This window comes from Taudactylus pleione, unplaced genomic scaffold, assembly GCF_031769625.1.
Source record: "Taudactylus pleione unplaced genomic scaffold, aTauple2 ptg000041l, whole genome shotgun sequence".
In the NCBI taxonomy this organism is placed as follows: domain Eukaryota; kingdom Metazoa; phylum Chordata; class Amphibia; order Anura; family Myobatrachidae; genus Taudactylus; species Taudactylus pleione.
Genome location: NW_028284443.1, coordinates 32,950,780 through 32,973,781, shown reverse-complemented (window position 1 = coordinate 32,973,781; position 23,002 = coordinate 32,950,780). Strand labels below are relative to the sequence as shown.

General features: G+C 42.6%; 1 protein-coding gene across 1 annotated transcript in view; it reads left to right on the top strand.

The window, feature by feature from the left end:
• The first annotated feature begins 331 nt into the window (after positions 1-331).
• SLC38A1 (solute carrier family 38 member 1) overlaps positions 332-23,002 on the top strand; it is a 59,611-nt gene continuing 36,940 nt past the window's right edge. Inside the window, exons 1-3 of the mRNA XM_088456504.1 lie at positions 332-450; positions 7,278-7,356; positions 9,034-9,149. Of these exons, the coding sequence (XP_088312630.1) occupies positions 332-450; positions 7,278-7,356; positions 9,034-9,149 (314 nt within the window). The remainder of the gene's footprint in view (positions 451-7,277; positions 7,357-9,033; positions 9,150-23,002) is intronic.

The following is a 23,002-nucleotide window of genomic DNA, read 5'->3' as shown; positions in this document are numbered from 1 at the left end:
CATCACAATTGGGTGCACAAATTTGAATGCCTACCCCTGTGTGATGTCTGGGCAGACATATCGTGCGCCCAGTTAATTATTGTGGATGCTTACCAAAATCGTCTGCTTGGACTGTTGGTCCGTCGGCGTAGTTTGTACCTAGCCTTAGTACACCTGTCTCCTGTACACAGTGGGGGTCAGCAATTTGCTATAGTGCATAATTCTGAATGTTGAATACACTTTTTGTGTCAATGAATCTCACAACAGGCTAACTTATTTTCCATGAAGGTGCACCACTGAACATTTCTCAAGAAAAATACAGTAGCTAGCAACTGGAAAATCACCTTTTAAAATGCCTTTCAAAAATGGCTTGGAATTGACCGAATTACAGAATATGAACACGCCAGAGGATGATAACATTAGCAATGATTCCAATGAGCTGATTGGGGCAGACAGCAATCGTATTAGCAGGTGAGTCACTTTCCTTTAAAAATATCTATGTAACTGACTGGAAATTCCAGCAATGAACTTTTCTATATAGATGCCTTGTTAAGCCATCATCACTCCAGGCCAGTTTTGGTGAGACAGTTGAGTTTCAACATGATTTTATTTGGAGGTAGATGTACAAAAGCTTCTATAAAAGAAAAGTGATTTTTTTTCCTATATCAGTAAATCAGATTCTACCTATCATTTATCTAGTACAATACAGAAAATTATAGCTGATTGGGCAACATCTACATTTTTCCTTTTTATAAGTTTTTTTGTAAATCTACCCCCATGCTTTACACCTTAGCTTTGGGGAGAGGACTGAATAGGTAGCTATGCTTATTCAAATTTTATATTTTCCAGTCACCATTGCATACTTCCCAACAATTCAGATCAAATGATGGAAAAAGAGCCCAGGCACTCATTCAGATACACTTTTCCCCAAAATTGGTGTGACCACGTCACCATTTGCATATGCTACACCAGGTACTGCTTATGGGAACATGTCACTGCCTGTGCCTGTTGGAGGTTATGCCATTTTAATTTATGTAAGGGCAGAATACAGTTTTGGGTCAAAATACAGCATTATCATTGCATGGGAAACTTGTAAAATATTTAATTTTATTAATAATTAATACAATTTTCATAATTTTATTAATCAAAAAATATAATGACACTTTTGGTATTTTTTGCAAGAATACTATATACACATGCCAACATGAGAAATATAATTTTATATATCTGTCCATATTTGTTAACAATTCCAAAATCCTGCAATAGGTCTGATTTTACATTGACACAGTGAAGCAGTGGTTCTCAAATTCGGTGCTCAGGACTGCACACAGTTGACATTTTCCAGGTCACCCAGTAGGTGCACAGGTGTATTCATTACTCACTGACATATTTTAAAAGTTTCACAGGTGGAGTTAGTTATTTCACTTGTGATTCTATGAGGAGACCTGGAAAACATGCACTGTTTGGGGTCCTGAGGATAGAGTTTGAGAACCTGTGATCTAAAGCATTTAGTTCTGATCAACACAGCGAATGCGTCAGAGTAACAATTAGAAGACTGCTAGGTTAGACAAAGTTTTTTTGCAGCAGCAAAGCTTTGACATTCAGATTCAAATAAATCAAACCAAATCACAAATGCATATTTTCTAAGTGTGCTTTAATGGACCTACCTGCAAAAGAAAAACCTAAAAGTAACAGTGGTTGAAAAATGAAGTGGCCATGTTTTCACACACATACTCTATATTGTGGGGATAAATAGTATAAATCACCTGTATGTGGGAAGCATAATTTATAGCACACAAATGATTATTTGACTGTACATTATGAAATAAAGCAAAAAACAAAGTAACTTTACACTTTGGAAAACATTGTTGCACTGCAGATGAGACAGATTTAAAATGTACAGAGTTTTGGCAGGGCTGTGTCCTAATTCAAATCTAAATTGCAGGGTACTGTCCAGCATGTGTGGGTTACATGTAAAATCAACCAGTATTTACCATGCATGCACAAAAACAAGTATTTGAATCCACTACAGTGTAACATGTCAAGTTACTCCCTTTTTTTTGCTTTGCTCCCAAAGTACAGATGTGTTCTCAAACATCTAGCCTCAGTATGCCATGTAGCGTGAGATGCCCTCGCGTAAGTGAGCTGCCAGGTCCCATGTGACTCAGCTGGCACCAAGCGTCTTTTCGTCTGAAAATGCATCTTGGACGCAGTGCTATGCGGTTAATCCGCACCAGGAGAATGCACTGACTAATTTGATATGTGACATTTGTATATCTGTGTGCGATTAAGTGTAAATTAAGCACAACGGCGCTTGGTGTGGAAAAAGCCTTGGTTGCTGTATCGTAGCACTTTGTCGACAGATTCAGACTCCGTCACACACAGATATACAATTGTCACATTACAAATGAATCAGTGCAGTGTCCTAGTCCATCTTAGTCACGTTGCAAGACGACTAACATCAGTGTTCGCAAAATACGCGCTATAGCGCGTTTTTACGCATTTTAGGAAGTTGGGGAACCAGTTTTTAAAACTAAGCGGGTTCTGCAGGACCCGCTATGTGTACTGCCTGTGTGTGTTGCCAAAAAAAAGCCAATCACCGCCGGCGGCTTCTTCTCATCCAATCGCCACCGGAGGTTTCTCCTCACTACAACTCCCAGAATTCCCCTGGAGCTTGTGGCTCCTCCTCCCTCTGTCCACCCTCTGCCGCTGCGCTGCCCGCTCTTCGCTTACGCAGAGAGTATACAGCCACACTCTGCTCCCACCTCAGCCACTCTCCGGTCACTCATCCTCCGCTATCGGACCCGGGCAGGGGTAATGACAGCAGCATCGGCTTGGAGGTGTCGGCCTCGGGGTGCAGAAACACAGCCGGAAGCTGGTGCCGCTGCTGCTGGCAGATGGCCGCAACGCCCCAGCCTCCCTGGGGGAATCTCTGGAAGAGAAGAATGCCCTGGAGCCGATGAAGTTCCTGTCTGACCCTCAGGTGCACACGGTGCTGGTGGAGAGGAGCGCCCTGAAAGGTAAGGGCATCTGTCCCTGGCCGGCTGTGTGCTCCATGGCTGTCCCTGGTATTATTGGCTGGCTGTGTGCTCCCTGGCTGTCCGTGGTGTTGACGGCCATCTGTGGCCCGTCCCTGGTGTTGTTGGCCGGCTGTATGGCCTGTCACTTGTGTTACTGGCAATTTATGTGGCCCTATCCCTAGTGTCACTTGCCAGCTGTCAGGCCCCTGTCCTTGGTGTCACTGGACGGCTGTGTGGCCCCTTCCCCTGCCTGTCTGTGTGTATTCCTTCACTAGCCCTGACTGTGTAGCTGTGTGTATTTCCCATTTACCTTGACTGTTAACTGTATGCTGTGTGCTATCTACCATTGCCCCCTTCCTACCCACAGCACTGCCTGCTCCTAGCCTCCTCCTTGCCCCCAGCACTGTCACAACTACTGTCTGCACTTACCCCTCCCTACCCCCAGCTCTGCCTGCCCCTACTCCTCTCTAGCCCCAGCTCTACCCCAACTTCTCCCTGCCTTTATCCCCAGCTCTACCCCAACTGCTAACTATCGCCTGCCCTCACCCCCCATAATATGTGATGGGACCCAAAAACAGTGGAGTAGGACCCCAACTTTTTAAAGTGAGGGGTATTTTTTTCCGCTCAGTGCGATCACTGTAACATGCATTTTTGGGGCCTGGAGTGGCGAGAGGCTGTTTGGTGCCACTGCACCAACAGTGTATGAGGACACAGCTGTAGAATCACCCCCTATATGTTTACAAATTTTAAATCAAGGTTTCAGTTTAAATTAATATAAATCTATATATCTATCTATAGATAGATATCTATCTATATATATATATAAATCTATTTTCTATTATGGTTTATACCAGATGTTCCCAAACGCGGTCCTCAAGGCTCCCCAACAGCTCAGGTTTTAGAGATATCCATGGTTGTGCACAGGTGAATTAATTAGTACCTCAATCAATTTGATTTAACCACCTGTGCTCATACATGGATATCTCTAAAACCTGAACTGTTGGGGAGACTTGAGGACCGCGTTTGGGAAACTCTGGTTTATATTTACAGGGATATTTATTAGCATGAAGTTGGTGCTAAGCTGAAATTGAACATATGCTCCCGGGTTAAGTGCCCAGAGTAATACAATTACTGTCCGGGAAAAGCCTGCAACAAGCCCAGAGGGTTCACTTAATGCGTATATCTGCTTCCACCCTCCTCAGGTATGAACTGAAACCTGCGTGAACTAGTGCTTCTGGGGCTAGTCGCATGTTTACCATGCACAGTAATACATATAGCTCGGTGCTTAACCCAGCAGCTATGGCTTACCGCGCATTAGTGGCGAGATCACTGTGGGAAATAATTGAACAGCGGTTAACTGAATCTTCCCCTTAGTGTGGCTGCTGCTGCCTATTTGCATAATTTTATTGATATTTGCATTTGGTCCACGCCATGGGTTTCCCATTTGATTTGTAAAGCAATACCACAGATGTTTGTATTTAAATTTAATTACAATTTAAATGTTTTCTCTGTAGTTAATTGCATTTTACTTAGTAAATATGTATTTAGTATTTATTAACAGTTCTGTCTTATGTAAATAACAATTCGGTACGTGTGTACTTTATGGACTCATTGCAGAGAGAACCCAATGAATGTTTTAAATGGTACTTGTGTACTTTACATACACAAGTACCGAAAGCTGTCCCACCTAAAGAGGAAAGTTGTCCCCTCACGGGCTCGGTTGCTCGCTACGCTTGCTACAAGGTTATATCCCCCTTCTATGCCCACTTGGATGGTAGGGAATGTCTAAATCCCCTTCACAGAGAGGACCCTGACGTCATCAGCAAGTGTCCAGTGTCATTCCCTACCATCCAAGTGGGCATAGAGGGGGAATATAACCGAGCCCGAAGCGTGGTGAGCACAGCAAGCCCGAGAGGGGACAACTTTCTTCTTTAGGTGGGGACAATTTTCGGTACTTGTGTACGTAAAGTACACAAGTACCATTTAAAACATTCATTGGGTTCTCTCTGCAATGAGTCCATAAAGTACACAAGTACCAACAATTCTTTAAAATACAATATTGTTCACAAATTTAGTTCTGTCGTGACTGCATTTACTAATAACACTATCAAGCCACAGCTTCTGGTGTAAACCAGTCACATATATTTCTGTTTTGTTCTTGACTTAAAGTGCAGCAAACTGTACTTTAGAGCCTATATTTTTCAATCTTACGATAAGCCCAGGAAGTTGAAATGTTACTATTGCTGTAGTTCACACCTTTATGACAGGGTTTCTCTTTCTGCAGACTCACATGATGGTGAAATCTGTTTAATTATCTGGTGCAGTATGGGGCCTTGCATAGGGATTTGACCTACCCTCGAACATGACCCCTTCCACCTGTTACAAATTGCTCTGCTCCTGGACTTCCCACCTAATTAATGATCGCAGACACCTGTGTTGAACTAATTACAGGTGTTTCAGCACAGGTGTCTGCAATCGATTAAAAAGGAAGTCCAGGAGCAGAGCATTTTGTACCGGATGGAAGGGGTCATGTCGGAGGGTCTGATATGATGGTGTGCGCCTTATAACATTATTTCTCCTGAGCTGCACTACAGTTACACCCGGCCAGGCATGCACACCCCACAGAGAGAGCTACAGGGAGAGTACGGGCTGGACGCTGGGGGGAGAGCTCAGGCTGTAACATTATGTCTCCTGAGCTGCACTACAGTTACACCCGTAGTCATACTGTCAGAAGACAGTAGTCTTTCTGCAGCGACCAAGGAGAACCCTGTAGTTTTACAATGCCACTCCATAAGTCCCAAATCTGGAAACCAGAAAGTGACAGAACTGTAGATTAACACGTCTGATGGTCTTCTGATCAACAGTAAGTTGTCAGAAAGGATTTAATCAGGAAAACCAGCATCTCCAGGTGCCAGTGAATGAACCTGGTGGTGGCATAGCTTAATTCTACTATTGGGGAATCCACATTAGTGTTTGTTTGACACAGTGGGTGAGGGAATGGTTTTGCTCTTAATCACAGAACCCAAAAAAGCAGGGTGGCAATGTAAACCCACCCCATCATAGATTGTGGATAAAGGTCAAAAAGCTGAAACTGAGTCATTTCAGTTATTATGACTTGAATGACTCAGTCCCTCTATGATTCAAACCATAATATTTTTTCTTCTGTTAAGCAAGTCTACCAATCTGTCAGTCACTTTGTGCCTCCTAACATGGCATTCTGTTTTAGTGCTTTTATTTACTATGTATTAACACCTCAGTTATTATTTCATGTATATCATTATGTTCAGTAATACATAGCCTTTCATATATATTAGTAAAATAATACCTATGGTTGCTCTTTAAGGGTGTAAAATGTTCTCTCTCCCAATAAAAGGCCCAAACTAGTTATCACAACAACAAATATATACTATATCATTTTGCACTCATTTAGGGCTTCTGAACGTAGCTGTAAGTTTGCTACAAATGAACACTTGTATCTCCCTTATGCTGATTAGTTGACTGCTTAAATAGGTTTGATTCTGAAGCACAATGAGGGGTAGATTTACTAAAGTGCGGGTTTTTAGAAGTGGAGGTGTTGCCCATAGCAACCAATCAGATTCTATTTAACATTTATCTAGCACCTTATAGAAGATTATAGCTGGAATCTGATTGGTTAATATGGGCAACATCTCCACTTCTAAAAACCTGTACTGTAGTAAATATATCCTTAAGGGTATAAACTCCTATAAAGAAAAACACCTTTTCCTGTGTGGGAAGGTAGTTGTGTAAGAATTCTTCTTACACATTGTTATTTCCATTTCAAGTTGTGTTCATCTGTCTTACGTGTTCCCCACTGCCAGATCACAGCTAACAGAAAGCCTTCTATGTGTTTCCAACCTTATTCTTGCTTTAGTGCATTGTGAAAAGTGTAGTTTTGTGAAGCCATATTTCCTAAAGACTGAGGCTCTATACAAATATTTTTACAATTCATTGAGGCATTGTGTGAGAACTAGGCTGATATAACACATGAGAGTGCATTGAGGAAGTGACAGCTGAGATGTGTGCAGAGCATGTCAGGGGCTCACTAACCACTCTCAATATAAGTCAGGCAGATTTGAGATTCAAGAAGACCACAAAGTGAACCATTAAGTTTTTAACAAGTCCCCATAAAATTACAGACCAATACTATTGCAAGTTGTATCTCCCCTTCTGACTTTAGGAATCAGATTATAGATGATTATTTCTTTGTTAATCTACTGTATAAAATCACACACAAACTGTAATTTACTTTCTCTACAGTAAATTTATTGCTGATCGTGAAAGTAGAAGAAGTCTTACTAACAGTCACCTTGAGAAAAAGAAATCTTGTGATGATTATGTAAGTATACTTTCAATTATACCTGGCAAAAGTGAGGTGGAAGAGAAAAAATGAATGAAAATATTGTGTTATATGCATGATTATGAAGAGTCATGTACAAGTTGAGTCTGCCATATCCAAAATGCTCGGGACCAGGGGTATTTTGGATATCAGAATATTCCGTATTTTGGAATATTTGCATACCATATTGAAATGTTTCAGGAATAGGGCCCAAATCTAAACACAGAATGCATTTATGATTCATATACACCTTATACACACATCCTGAAGGTAATTTTATACAATACTTTCAATAATTTTGTGCATCAAACAAAGTTTGTGTACATACATGAAATTCATTTATGTTTCATATACACATTATACACAAAGCTTATAAGTAATTTTATACTTTATTTTTAATCATTTGTGCCTTAAATAAAGTTTGTGTACATTGAACCATCAAAAATCAAAGATTTCACTATCTCAGTCATGCTAAAATTATTCTGTATTTCGGAATATTTTGATATGGGAGACTCAACCTGTATTCCAGTAAGGGTGAATGCTGTGGGGACAGGTGAGAACTTCCAGCGATTGAGTCTGAGAGCGTCACCTTCTATAGATACTCTGCAGCTAAAACAGAGTGTCTGTAGAAGGTGATGCCGCTGATCACCAACCCCCCTGTCCTCCTTACCTTTCAGCAGCCCAGCACATGCTGCTATGTGCTGGGCTGCAGTGGGTCCAGGGAGACAGCGGCAGTCTCCTCTCCCTGTGCTGGGGTGTGGGGGAGCTTTCACTGTGATTGCTCCCCTCCCTCTCCTCGACCAGTACAATGCTGGTGTTTTTTGTTTTTTTCTAAGGGTGATGTGGCCACGCCTCCCACGATTAGGCCACGTCCGGATAAATGCGGGCTTCTGGGCTAATTGAATTACCCAGAGGGATTAATTAGCCAGCGGTAAAGTACCGTGGCTAATTGAATTCCCCCATAGTCTAACACAAGCACTAACCCTAAAATTGGTCTTGACTTTCTGACTGCTGGCATTCACAATGTCGCCATTGTGTCAGTGTTGACATTGTGAATGTCGAAATTTTGAATGTTGTCATTTTGTACATGTCGACATTCAGACTACGTAAACATTCTGGTGTCGGCATTCTGAATTTTGACATTCTGACTGCATACCGGCATTATTAATAGTAAGTTTTAAAATACAGGTTGAGTCTCCCATATCCAAATATTCCAAAATACGGAATATTCCGAAACACAGAATTTTTTTGGCATGACTGAGAAAAGGAAACCTTTGATTTTTGATGGTTCAATGTACACAAACTTTGTCTAAGGCACAATTTATTACAAATATTGTATAAAATTACCTTCAGGCTGTGTGTATAGGGTGTATATGAAACATACCTGAATTTTATGTATGTAGACAAACTTTGTTTGAGCTACAAAATTGTTGAAAATATTGTATAAAATTACCTGCAGGCTGTGTGTATAAGGTGTATATAAAACATAAATGCATTCTGTGTTCATATTTGGGTACCATTCCCAAGATAACTCATTATGATATGCAAATATTCCAAAATACGGAATATTCCGTTATCCAAAATACCCCTGGTCCAAAGCATTTTGGATACGGGAGACTCAACCTAGATTTTGAATGTAAATTATTTTCACTTACTGCAAGCATTTACCGTCTGCAGAGTACCGGGACGACGTCTATTGGAATGTCTGTCTTTAACTTAAGCAATGCCATTATGGGAAGCGGGATTCTGGGCTTGGCTTACGCCTTGGCGAACACAGGAATCATTTTATTTGTGTAAGTACTTGATATATGTATGATTTTCCCAAATGATTGAGAACAGATAATGCAAGTGTTTGCCATTTTTTGATAAAATAATATGCAGTTTTAGTAGGAACCATTACCAACACCACAGCCTGCTCCATTCATTGTATACCTTCTTTCTTGCGGGACTCCTCCTCAAGGGTGAGCTATATACAGGTCATCATAAGACCCTTTATTGATTTTACCAGCACACGATTTATTGTTGTACAGCTGCTGTTGGAATTGGGGATTTATTATATCAGGTCCAATAAGAGACCCTGATTTGGACAGATTGCACACTGGACTTAATTATACGATCATCGCTTTTCAGGTCCCTACTAATTATTGCATCATCATTATATGTGTGATTATATGTTGAATCCAGTTGCTATTTTTTAAGGATCATTTCCAGTTTTTTAATGTGTAATTCTTATATTAAATAATTGAATTCTGGATCACTGTTTATTATTTATTTATATTGTTATTTTAAGCGCTGTGATATTTTATCTGTATCCTTTTCTCTGCTGAGAATATTAGGAGATATGACACTTCTCCTCACAGCTGCTATTTAAGTAACCCACTTGATTTCTTAGCGCCTATTGAGAATTTTTCTCTTCTAGTTTACAGACTGTGTTTGAATAATGACAGTTAGGAGCTGATTGGTTGGTACTTTATCACTCTCCGAGGCTTAGTGCATCTCCCCCTAGTGTGATATATTTCTGTGAATCAATATTTGAATAATACACGTAACTAATATCAGTGTGTTATACTGTGATAGAAATATTGTTGTTCTCATAAATAAGTACATTGCATGGGTTTAAAGTTAAGCAATCAACAGATATACTTATACAATATTACCCGTTTCAGATAAAAAAATGCATGCCTCCTTTTGAAATAATTTCTGGAAAATTGTGTGACACTGCACAAGGGGCATACCTAGCAACACCCACAAGCATATTTATTGCCATCTAGTGGTGTGTCCAGCAATATCGGTTGGAACATTATACATATATTGTTTATATTATACATGCTTTCATCATATTTTATAAAGAATCATTTGTTCTGTTTTAATTTTTGCTGTTTTTATGCTGTTTTTTTATTTTGGTTGTTATATTATTGTTTTACATATCAGACACATGCTTAATTTGTTAGTGCAGCGATCAGGGATTAGAGATGTACATCATGTACAAGACTAAAGTCTGTTTAAGTTAAACCAATATAGCAAAGCATCTTTTACCATCCACAAATGGAAAAATATATAATAAATACATAAGTAAATAATTTTAAGTGGTGCTTTTTTGAATACAGTGGTAAACAAAGGTTTTCTGGACATATACTGTACATATAAGTATTGGAAACTTATGTGTGTTTAGGTGCACAAGCACAAACCCAACAATTAGTCTGGTCTTGTACATATTTAAACATGGGGACTGATTCTAAACTGGGAGTAAAGCAACACAAGAAAAGTAACTTTACACCTGGATAAACCATGTTACGATCTTCATGGTTGACTGCTGTGTGTAGCCAGAAGCACCTTCCACCTTTTCTTTTTGGAAGGTTTCCTTTGATGTAAAATCAGTATCCAGGTTCAATGAAGTCAGTTGCAAGTCAAGAGCAGACAACAATACTGTCAGAGATAATAGTAATTTCATAGGTCTTCCCATCAATATTTCATCGGAACTTATTCCAATCTCTGCTATTCATAGTTGATCTCATGCTCATTATGGCTAGTGGCAATGCATCAGTCCATTTTTACCTTGTTTATGTACATATCTTGTCAAGTTTTTCTTCTAAAATAGCATTATGGCTTTCTACTTTCCCAGAAGCTTGAAGGTATTACGGATCATTCATTTTCTACATGATTCATAAGCTGTCCACACACCAGGACAATATCGTTCCAACCAGCCAACTAGTTGGCTGGTTGGAATGATAATCGTCTAGTGTGTGGGAGCAAACGATAGTCAGCCGTTTGCTTCCACACGCTGAAAAACGGTCGTTCCAACTAGTTGGTGAAAATCAAACATGTTTGATTTTCACCAACTATCGTTCTAGTGTAGAGAGAAAGTTCCCCCCAACTGAACAATAAGTAGGCGGACATTGCCTGGCAGTGTCCGCCTACTTTGTCATACTCACCTTTTTAGCAGCAGCGAATCCCATCATCAGCGCCGGCTGCAGTGGGTCCCGTCACCAGCACGGCAGCAGCGGGTCCTGTCATCAGCACCAGCAGCAGCGGGTCCCGTCATCAGCGCCAGAAACAGCAGGTCCCGTCACCAGCATGGGCAGCAGCTGTGGCGGTACATCGAGGGGAGGGGCAGGCTGCGGAAGTCGATCAGTGCCTCATCAGTCTGCCCCTGCCAGCCCACGATCCATGGCGGCAGCAGTGGTGGTACAACAGGTGGTAAATCAGGGACAGGCTGCGGCAGTCCATCATTGCCGTTTTGCCACTGTCACCCGTTGACCCTACCAGGAACAGGCTTTGTGTCCTGCTGACCCTGCCCTATACAGCGCTGTTACTGGTCCAGTCCTGGGGACTCACTGCTTTATAGAGAGGGAGGCCGCCGGCGGTGTACTAGGGAGGATAGTACTGTCCACAGGTATGAGACCTCCACAGTGCAGCTGTCTGTGTGCTGTGCCATGTGTATAGCCAGGAGATAGGCACAAGCTGCTGGATGTACAGTATGTCACACAGGCTGGCTGGGGGCAGCACAACCTCCTGCTGTGTCAACTCTCTGCTACATACCAGTAGCCAGGGAGTTTAAGTCTCCCCTCCTTGCAAACCCCCTCCCCTGCAGCACATTTTCACTTGTCTGCAAACCTGCCCCCAAACAGCAGCACAGCCTCCCCTGTCCGCAACCCCCCTACCCCCTGAAGAGCAGCACAGTCACCCCTGTCCACAACCCCGCCACACAGCACAGTCTCCCTTGCTCGCACCCCCCTGCGTTCGCGATCACCCCACCCATCCGCAATCACTTCACCACGGTCACACTCATCCCTGTGTTTGAGATCCGGTCAAAATCCTGACAGTGGGGATGCCGAAACATGTAGAAGTATGTAGACATTGCCCGCCTACTTCTGTGACATCTCAAGTTGGACAGAAGTTAGCTGGTCTGATGAAAAAGTTGGCTGGTTGGATGAAAAGTTGGTTAGATGTGTGGGGAAGGGTTTCAGTTGGACAGGCAAGTTGGATGGTTGGTCAGTTGGATTGTTGGAGGAAAGTTGGTCTGATGTGTGGCCAGCTTTAGACTTTGCTTACATCACATGTTACCGTCCTGTTAAATGAATACTTCTATCTGAATTTGTCCCTAATGGCATCCCAAACAAAATCATGCATTTTATTGCTGAATGTGGTAGTGTCTCTTTTGTGCACATCTGTATTGCGCAACACATCCTGAGCTCATGCAAGCAATTACCAAAACATTTACAAATGTACAATTAAATCAATTTGCAGATTTAAAAATGGGTTTGAGGGCAGTGTCTGTGTAGCATGTGCTTTTTGAGTCTTATAAACATTGTAGACTTGACATATAGGACACATTTGACAATATTGTGCAATTTATGTGAATCCAGTTGCAAATCCATCCCCTCTTTTTTCATATGTGCCATCCATAATACACACCAATAATATGTAGAAGCAAGACCATTGGAGCCATCAGGTGACCATCTATTTATTTCCAAAGGTTTTTATTTTGCAAGATACAGGCAAAAATCCTCCTTGTAGCCTTTTCAGGATTGTGGGCATTATTTTGGAGCATAAAACACTGGCAAGAGAATTGGACTTTATTACTTTGTGAAAACTCAAAAAGGGTGGCATTTTATCAGTATAGTCTGTCAATGTATTTATTTGTGAGACAAACGTAATGAAAAGAAGTTTGAGAAAGCAAGAGCTGTATATTATCATTAAAATATAAACCTGCACTGTATACTCCAACAATAACAATAGATTATTATTAGTATTAAGTTTTATTTATATAGGGTCCATTTACACTGTAGTGCTTTACAATATTGGACAATAACCGTAATAAAACAAAACTGGGTATTAACAGACAAAGCTGTGAGAGTGCCCTGACTGCAACCTTACAATCTATAGGATTTTATTTTAGTTATAGAGAGTAAAGTACATATGGAAGTTTTCTTAGAGAGACTACATATGGAAGTTTTCCTTACTTGAAATGGCCCTGTTATTTCCAGAGCTGTCATATGTCATGAACAATTACTATTATTATCTTATATACAGTATAAAATTCATCGGTCTGTTTGTTTGTTTCTTTGTTTGTTTGCCTGTCCGGTTATGCATTCGGACACCTCTGCACCGACTGGGATTAAACCAAAGCAAGGTGGTCCAGTTGGAACCTAGCCAGGTTTTAGGGGGTTAGGGTCTCTGCCGGACCTCCTGTTGGTGTACGCTGGGCAGAACTTTGACCCGGGGAGCCTGTTCTGGCCCTTCCACTGAATGGATTAGTATGAAAACGTTACAGAGGGGTGGCAATTGGTCTGGGATGCCTAACTTAATAACTTGAAGATTAGGTCCTGATCGGACTTCCCGTTGGGGTACGCTGGACAGAACTTTGGCCTGGGGAGTCTGTTCTGGGCCTCCACAGAGGGGTGGCAATTGGTCTGGGATGCGTAACTTAATAACTTGAAGATTTAAACCCGGGCAACGCCGGGTACTTCAGCTAGTTATTATTATAATAATAATAACAACATTTATTTATATAGTGTCTGCATATTCAGTTGCCCTTTACAATTGGGAACAATACATTATTAAGACAAGACTGAGTAATAACAGACAGATAAGGTAAGGTAAAAGGGAATCGCTCACATGCTTACAATCTATATGAATATCTGATATAAATGAAAGTATTCACTGACTTGTCTTTTGTAAGTACACAGGCACATGTCAAGCTTTACTATCTGCACAACTCTGACTAGACAGAGGATAAGTAACCACTCTCAACTAGTTTGTACTGAGAAAAGTCAGCATAACCAGATATGTGATCACATTGTTTTATTTCATAAACATAAATAATATTGTCAGAATTTTGTAAGTGTATGTCCTTAAGATCTAATCTTGAGGTTAAATGGGACTTGAATACAGTCAGGTTCTACCTGCTTATCTGGAGACCATAGCAATGAAGCTGATTGGTTGCTATGGGCAACTTCTCCACTCTTTTCACTTCTTGATACAGTTGTGTCCTCATACAGCTATAGTGTTCACTCTAGCTCCGGCGGGAGGCAGGGCGCCGGAGCTAGAGAGGGCAACTTTGTGTGTGCGCCCGAAAAGGGGGCGTGGCCATGAAAAGTGGGCGTGTCTACAAGACGCGGCCCCTTTTCGTCATACTTGGGGGCGTGCCCGGCACTTACGGACACGAAGGGCAGCCCCCAAGCGCTGCAGACAGTGAGAATAGATGCCGGGCGCATGCGCCCGGTTTCTATTCCCAGGCGGTGACCGCGTCACCGCAAATTTCTCCACCCGCGGGACACTGCGACCCGCGGGTGAAGACGGCACCCGCAGGCTGTGAGGGCAGGGTGCTTTTTGCCCTCCAGAAGGAGGGCAGGGTGCTTTTTGCCCTCCAGAAGGAGGGCAGGACGCCACGCCGCGCTACAACAGGCTAGCGGGAACGCTACAGCTATCCTTCTTGTGCGTTAAACAGCCCTTCTAGTCGCGCCATGCCATGGCGTGACTCGGTAGCGCCAAGCATCTTTTTGTGCGACTTTTTAAATGCGTATTATTCGCACAGTGATGCGAACAGGATGCACAAGCAGCTTCTGCTGATTAGATTAATATGCGGCATGCCTATATTCTGTGTGCAACTGCGGGTGTATCTGCATGCGAAACGCTACGTTACAGTATCACAGCAGCTTACTCAGCGGACCCTGATAATTAACATAATGAATAGACCTCTTTTTCTCCTAAAGGATTACATTTGTTCTTCATTGCCATTAGTGGATGATTACTTTGTTTATGCAGATTATCCCACCAGAATCTAACAAGATTCAAATATATAAATTCATTTTGTGTCCAATTTTATGGACTGGGGCTACTCTCCAATCATCACATTTGTTGTGAAAACACAAATATTGGTGTATGACAGTGTCAAATTTTCAGTCATATGTGTCGCAGTTTCGGTTTGTGGCGAACCTTTTTCAAGACCGACCACAAAGAGCAACACTTAACATGTAGAAAAAAAGATATCTGTAGATGTAAAACAAAAAATAGACATACAGGGGTATTCAATATGGGAGCGATAACATAGTTTTTGCGTTAATATTGCACTTTTTACGTCATTATCGCAGGTTTGACTTTTACACCGTATTCAATTTCAAAGACATCGCAGTTTTGAAAAGTCTTTGATAAAAAACGGGGATAACTTTTCACCATTGAATAGGTGTCGAAAAAAAGTGCAGAATTGGGGTTAAGGGGTGCAGGCTTATAACAAAATAGCCTGCACCCCTGGGAAAGACATTTAAAAATGAACTGTGTCAAAAAAAGTTTAAAAAAAAATAGGGACACCCCAAAAAATTTATTTAAATATTGGGGTGAAAAAAAAAAAAAGGGAAAAAATTGTTTAACAATAGGGAAATAGGTTCAGGGCTATTCTGCAAGTATGCGGCAGATGTTCTCTAGAATAGAATTATAGCGGCAGGTGCACAAATGCAGAATTTTTAAAAACTTACTTTAGGGACATCAAAATATGCTAGTACCCATTTTCATGTACCCCAAATTTGATGGGACCACTTAAAAAAACGAAAAAAATAACCTAAGTGCTCTTCTGCATCACTTCTTCAATATCGGAAAAAAAACACCTGCTGCGGCTATTTAAATCCCCGACTTTCAATTAAAGGCTAAAACGGGGGTACCCATAGTGTTCCCCCATGTTTTTACTACTTTAGGGGAGTCTTACAATTTTTTAAAGGAAAAATTCGTAACTTTACACAAATCCAACTTCGGAGTTTCCCGTTTTCGTTAATTTTATATTGAATACGGGTATAAGCGGGAGCGCGCCCGATACTTTAACGCAGGTAAAAACTCCGATATGAAATGTTAACTTCGACAGTGAAGTCAACGTTTCATATTGAATACCCTTCGTAGTCTCATGCTTCACAAGTTGTCCTATTCTCATGAAGAACAGCTAACTGTGAAAAAGTATCATGATGTCAATACAGCCAAACGAGTCTAACTGTAACAGAACTATATATCTGGTGGAAATCATAAAATACTGACCAGTGTCATACACAGTATAGAATAAATCATGCATACCACTCTAAATAGCCACATGCCAATACACACCTATATCACAAATTTCGTATGAAGGCACTCTCTAAATGACGGATCTTACCCCTCAGCGTCCACTCCTGAGGCACAGTAAATTGACATATGTAATAATGCAATCAATCTGACATCCTGATTCAAGATGCAGCCAATTACTGAATAGTGTCTAACACCACTGAATAATTATTACCAGCGCTCCTACCTCTTAACGTGTCATCCAGTGTATACAGCCGGCTATTAGTGTCTGATAAGCCGCGTCTCTAGGCCTGCAATAATGGGGTGTACATGAAGGGCTTTCCACGCCTGGTAATTAAGTGTGGTGATAGCGGAAATGATCAGTTGGCTGTTCAATGCGTAACCGGAAGTGGTGGGTGTTCCACCGTGAGGCTGCAAGCCGGAGAGGAGTAATGCAGACTGAACTGCTTTCCACCAAGTGCGTGTACTAGTCAAGAAAACCAAGCTCCCAGGTGGGACGCACACGTCATGCTCTGATGCTGCTGGGAGGGAAAGGACCAAGGCCGACTAATATCTGGCTATTGATATAGAATATTGGATCAATCCTACTCTAAAATAGTGATAGTGATGAATGTTTATATGTTGGGGGGTATTAACATGCTAGTTGTCACGATCCTGGCTAGTTTTTACCTTTTGTGACTAACCTCTGCCAGCTGCTCCATGGATCTATGTTTGTAATTCTCCCGGGACATCTGCTCTGGCTGAATCATGCTGGCTGTAACATCTCTGTGTGTGCAGACTGCTCTCCCCCCACACTGATTAAACCTGGACTCTGCTCTGTCTGTGAGCATTGCTAGTCTTAATTGGAATCACAGGTGTGGTCCTGATTCTCAAGGGCTGCAGAGATGATTACTCCCTCTGCATGTTGTGCCTTGCTCCACTCTGAATGCCACTGCCAGACCACCTGTCTGTATCCACCAATCGCTGCCAGACTCTAGGTGTATAGATCCTCCTCTAATAGCACTCAGGGCTTGAACATCTTGTTACGTTCCGTGGTGTACTGCTTGTGCTATAGCTGTACCTCTGTGTACAAGTATGTCCCAGGCTCCTGCTGGTTCCTAGACCAGTGCTATCCGTAAGCCTGCTGCACTCAGCTATCCTCGCTACCAGCTTCTCCACACGGCTCCCAGGCCGCACCAAGTAGCTTCCACGCTACCATCTCTCACCAACGGCTCCCAGGCCGCTCCAAGTAGCTTCCATGCTACCAGCTTCTCCACACGGCTCCCAGGCCGCACCAAGTAGCTTCCACGCTACCATCTCTCACCAACGGCTCCCAAGCCGCTCCAAGTAGCCACCCAGCTACCAGCGTCTACCCACGGCTATCCAGCCGCTCCACGTAGCCACCCAGCTACCAACGTCTACCCACGGCCTCCCAAGCCACAACAAGTAGCTTCTACGCTACCATCCGTCTGCAAGCCCATCTACTAGTAACCCGACCAGCTCAGTCAGCCTACCCGCCGGTCCCAGTCTGGTCCCTCCAAGTTCCTTCTGGTCTCATTCCTACGTCTCAAGTTTCCAGTTCCAGTCACTCATCACCAAAGGCAGTTCTCACTGCTACCCACTTCTTCTAATAAAAGAGCTATTCATGTTACCCATGGTTCCAGTCCAGCCGGCCTCCAGTGATTCCAGTTCATCACCTGATACAGGTAACTCGCAGACACCAACTGTGACAGTATGTTCAAGCCTAACGATGGTGGCGGATCAAGCACCTAATCCTGGGTCAAGTGCTTTCCGTAACCTAATCACTCATTTGGATTCACAGGAGGCGGTACAGCATCAAGTACTACAGCTTCTGCAAATTCTGACTAACCGGCTAGATGATACCCAAATCTTACCTGAACCCCTAACTACTTTCCATCAACTGCTGGAACAGCTACAGGCTCTACTCAGCAAAATCTTTGAGATCATTCCTGAATTTATTAGAGCTACCTCTGTCTCAACTAAAAACTCTGTCTGGGAAACTCTAAGAACCAAAGATTCTTCCATGCCAAGTAAAGTGAGACATCAAAGTTACCCGCGCTCCAAGCTCTCTGTGGCTGAAAGCCAGCGGCGTAAAGATTTACATCTCTGTCGCTATTGTGGAGCTTCTGACCACTTTATCAAAAGCTGTCCCCTTTGCAATTCCAGCAGTATAACTATGTGTCAACGTCTCAATGCCTGTTCTGGTCCCGTCCCGGATTCTGCCTGTTCCGGTCCCAGCCCGGATTCTGCCTGTTCCGGTCCCGGCCCGGATTCTGCCTGTTCCGGTCCCGGCCCGGATTCTGCCTGTTCCGGTCCCGGCCCGGATTCTGCCTGTTCCGGTCCCGGCCCGGATTCTGCCTGTTCCGGTCCCAGCCCGGATTCTGCCTGTTCCGGTCCCAGCCCGGATTCTGCCTGTTCCGGTCCCGTCCTGGATTCTGCCTGTTCCGGTCCCAGCCCGGATTCTGCCTGTTCCGGTCCCAGCCCAGATTCTGCCTGTTCCGGTCCCAACCCGGATTCTGCCTGCTCTGGTAGGGGACTCCAGTTGGCAACCCCAGGAGGGGTCTCCAGAGTCTCAACCCCAGGAGGGTCCTCAAGTCTCGTAACCCAAGAAGGGGTTTTGAGTCACTCACCCCAGGAGGAAGTCTCTGTCCTCGCATCCCAAAAGGGGGGTTCATGTTCCATACCCCAAAAGGAAAAGTCGAGTCAGCTTCCCCAGAAGGGGATTTTGGGTCCCATACTCCAACAGGGAGTGTCAAGTTCTGTACTCCAGGAGGGGACCTTAAGTCTCTCACCCCAGGAGTGGGTTACAAGAATTATGCCCCAGGAGGGGGTCCCAAGTCTCGCACCCCAAGAGGGGGTCCCAAGTCTCTCACCCCAAGAGGAGTCCCAAGTCTCGCACCCCAAGAGGGGGTCCCAAGTCTCTCACCCCAAGAGGGGGTCCCAAGTCTCTCACCCCAAGAGGGGGTCCCAAGTCTCTCCCCCCAAGAGGGGGTCCCCAGTCTCGCACCCCAAGAGGGGGTCCCAAGTCTCATGCCCCAAGAGGGGGTCCCAAGTCTCGTACCCCAAGAGGGGGTTTCAAGTTCCGTCCTCCAGGAGCAGATTTCAACTTCCACACTCTTGATGGAAATTTCCACTGTCCTGTCTAAGAAAGAACATCTATAAAGTTCGGCTGAATAATCATCATGTTAAAGAATTTCTAAGTGGTTCCTTCTCAGTTCCTGAAAAGAATGCTGTAACTCAGGATGATATAGTGTCCATGACCTTCGATGATGTGTCCCAGTACACCATATTGCTTAAGCATTATGATGCCCTAATAAAAACCAATCCAACCTGTGGTATTACTCCCACCAACATCGTCCTGTTTCTTTTTATGCACTTTAGAGGTAAAGCCTTGGAGTGGGCCAACCCACTCATTGAGTCCAAGGATCCAATTCTACAAGACATAATAGCCTTCAGTACAGCTCTGCTTAAAGAATTTGTTCCCGTTTGTCTGTCTCCAGATACCCGTTCTGATAAATATTCTAGAGTTATTTCAGCACCTTCAGATATTAAACTCACATACACCGCTGTTCTCCCTTCTCAAAATCATATGGTACAGGATCAATCAGTCCGAAAGAAGAAGACTCAAAGAACTTTTAGAGACCAACAACATGATACCATGAGAGTTGGTTGTGTTTCCCTCTGCCCATCTCCGGAGTCCTCTAGGTTTTCAAGTCATGTTAACTCCTCTGATCTTCCTTTGGACATGGATTCTGATTCTGAATTCGATCCTGTGCATGACAATACTCCTTTCCTCGACAACCATTTGGTATCAGACCATGCTCTTCCTAGTCATACGTTCTCCCAAGAATTACCAGTAAAAACTACTTTGCGGAAAAAGGAAAATTCTTCAGCTACTCTTCTTAACACTATGCAAATTCCTCTAGGGACAGAGAGATGCTTGAAGGGATTAACCTTTGTGATCGTGGGATACGGAGTCCATAGAAAAGGAGGAAGCCAAGTTGTTAATTGAGAGTTATAGAGGCAAAGTTTCCGAGAAGATATGCAGTAAAATCGATTATCTCATTATGGGTCGTTTCGGTGGAAAAACCAAGCGAGAGAAAGCAAAAGAGTCTTGGGGTCAAGGTTATTAAGGAAAATGGCTTGTTTAAGTTGATTGACATTATGCTCTCCAAGGAAAAGTTTTTTGAGCAAATTACCTCAGGAAACAATTTTCCAAACACCTTCTAGAGTTCTCAAAGTTTCAAGTTCTTGAAGATATCGGACAGGCCCAGCCAAGTTTTTAGAAGTTTTCCGAGTTGTCCTGGTGTTTCGAGTTTCGAGTCTTTTGGAAGCTTTCTTGTATTTCTGAAGGAAGTTTTGCCTTGGTGTCCGGAGTCCACCCATAGAATAATATAAATACAATAAAAAAATATATATATAAATACATACACAACAAAAATATAGACAAACAACCAAGCTACCAGAGAAAGGTATCCCACAACTTCATAATTACCAAAGTAAAATAAACCAATAGAAAAAGAGAATCCACTAAGAGATGCCCCTATATCTCCTGAAAGCATCAAATAAGTATATCAGAAAAATATAAACATAAAAAAATGGAGATGATATCTAAACACAAATGATAGAATAATAATACCCAGTGTATCATGCTTGCAATGAGAGATGTAGACAAAAAGGACAAAACGAACCAATAGGTATTTAAAGAAAAGAAGTAAGCGGATTGTGCTCATTGAGGCTCTTTGCGGCAACAGTGTCCAATTGATGGATCCAGTAACTTTCTTACCTCTACAAGGTCAAATGCCTACCACCTCCTAATTTCGGGGGTGGTATCCAGTATATGAGCTTGTTTTTCAGACTTGCAACTTGATGACCCTTTTCCTTGTAATTCCTCGTGACAGGTTTATCTGTGAAGCCAGTTGATAACTCCAAGCGTATTGACGCCCAGTGATTGGCCATACGCTCTTTCGTGCAGTCAATCCTACATTATATAGCTCACAGGGGCACGTCAAGATATATATGATGAAATCTAATGTGCAGTGTAAACGATACCATATTTTAATCTTCTTGCCACAGTGTGGGTGTGGAACGGTAGGTCCCACCAACATCGATGCGCATGTTGCACAACGACCACAAGAAAAACTTCCCGGTTTGCGGGTCATCAATTCCGTTGTCGTATTTTGACTGCCTGGATGGACAGTGAGTCTCATCAATAGTTGTTTTAAATTTGGCCCTCGTTTATAGGCCATCATTGGAGGACCAGTATTTTTAAATGGCAAGGAATGGTCGCTGGTAACAATGGGCCAAAATATCTTCAGAGCTTTCTGTGTGATGTGGGAACAATTATCGTATTTGGTGCAGAATATCTGGCGTGGCTGTCCACACATATTGCCCTTATGGTCTTGATGTGATCCTAAGTAAATCCTCTTTGCCTTATTTAGGCACCGCTGCAGTGTTCCATCCTTGTAGCCTATCTTACAAAATCTAGTATTCATCTGTTGCAATTGTTCCTCCCTGGTAGATTGGAGTTAATTCTCATAACACAAAGGTACTGGGAGATGGGGAGGTTCTCTTTCAATGCTGGAGGATGGTGACTTGTGGGTAATAGAACCATATTCCTGTCTGTGGATTTGCGGTATAGGGATGTTGTTAGATTGCCATTATCCTTTTTGATATCCACATCCAAAAAATGAATATGATGATAATCCACCTGATAAGTGAATCGAATGGGGCTGTCCAGTTGATTCAGTTCATATATATAACGCAGAGAGGTGGCACTCAGAGGCTTTTGTTCAGGTGAGAAAATCAGTGTTTACTGCATGTCAATGTTTCGGGGACAGTCTCCCCATCATCAGGAGACTGTCCCTGAAATGCTGACAAGCAGTAAACACTGATTTTCTCACCTGAACAAAGCCTTTGAGTTCCGCCTCTCTGCGTTGTACACATGTGGGTTGTTGGACCAAAGGAAGGCACCGTGAGCAACTAACCTTTTATTTATGCCATTGAGTGCCGGATTTAGTGGCTGTTTTATATATATATATATATATATATGTATATATTATATATATATATATATATATATGACCCAGATCATCATGACCCGAGTTATGTCGTTTACGCCACACTGTTACCCGGGACCTTCCCGGTTTCGACCCTGGGAGCTATCAGGGTCAGATTCCCGGGTCACTCGACTTGGGTTATTTTTTAAGGACAGAAAAATAAACAAGACGGAATACCGCACTGAAAAATGGTCTGCCTGTATGTCGTAAACTATGTTTTCTTCTCGGTATAACCTACTTTTGACTACACAATTTACCATATAATATATATAATAAAATATTCCCAAATGGTCATGCGGCCTCAGTCAAAAAGACCTCTTTTATTGGTAAGTCTATGGTGCTCCCCAGAGTCTGTTTATCATGTATAAACCAAATATGAACAAAGAGAAAAAGGACTCCTTGTGGGGGCACACTTATAGGTTTAGAGAAGGTGCTAATATCGCTTGATTAAAACGTAACTTTTAATAGTAATGCTAAAAAGGCGAGCATACAGTGAATACAAAATTCAAAAAAAGGATATTATATATCCAACTGGAATGAAA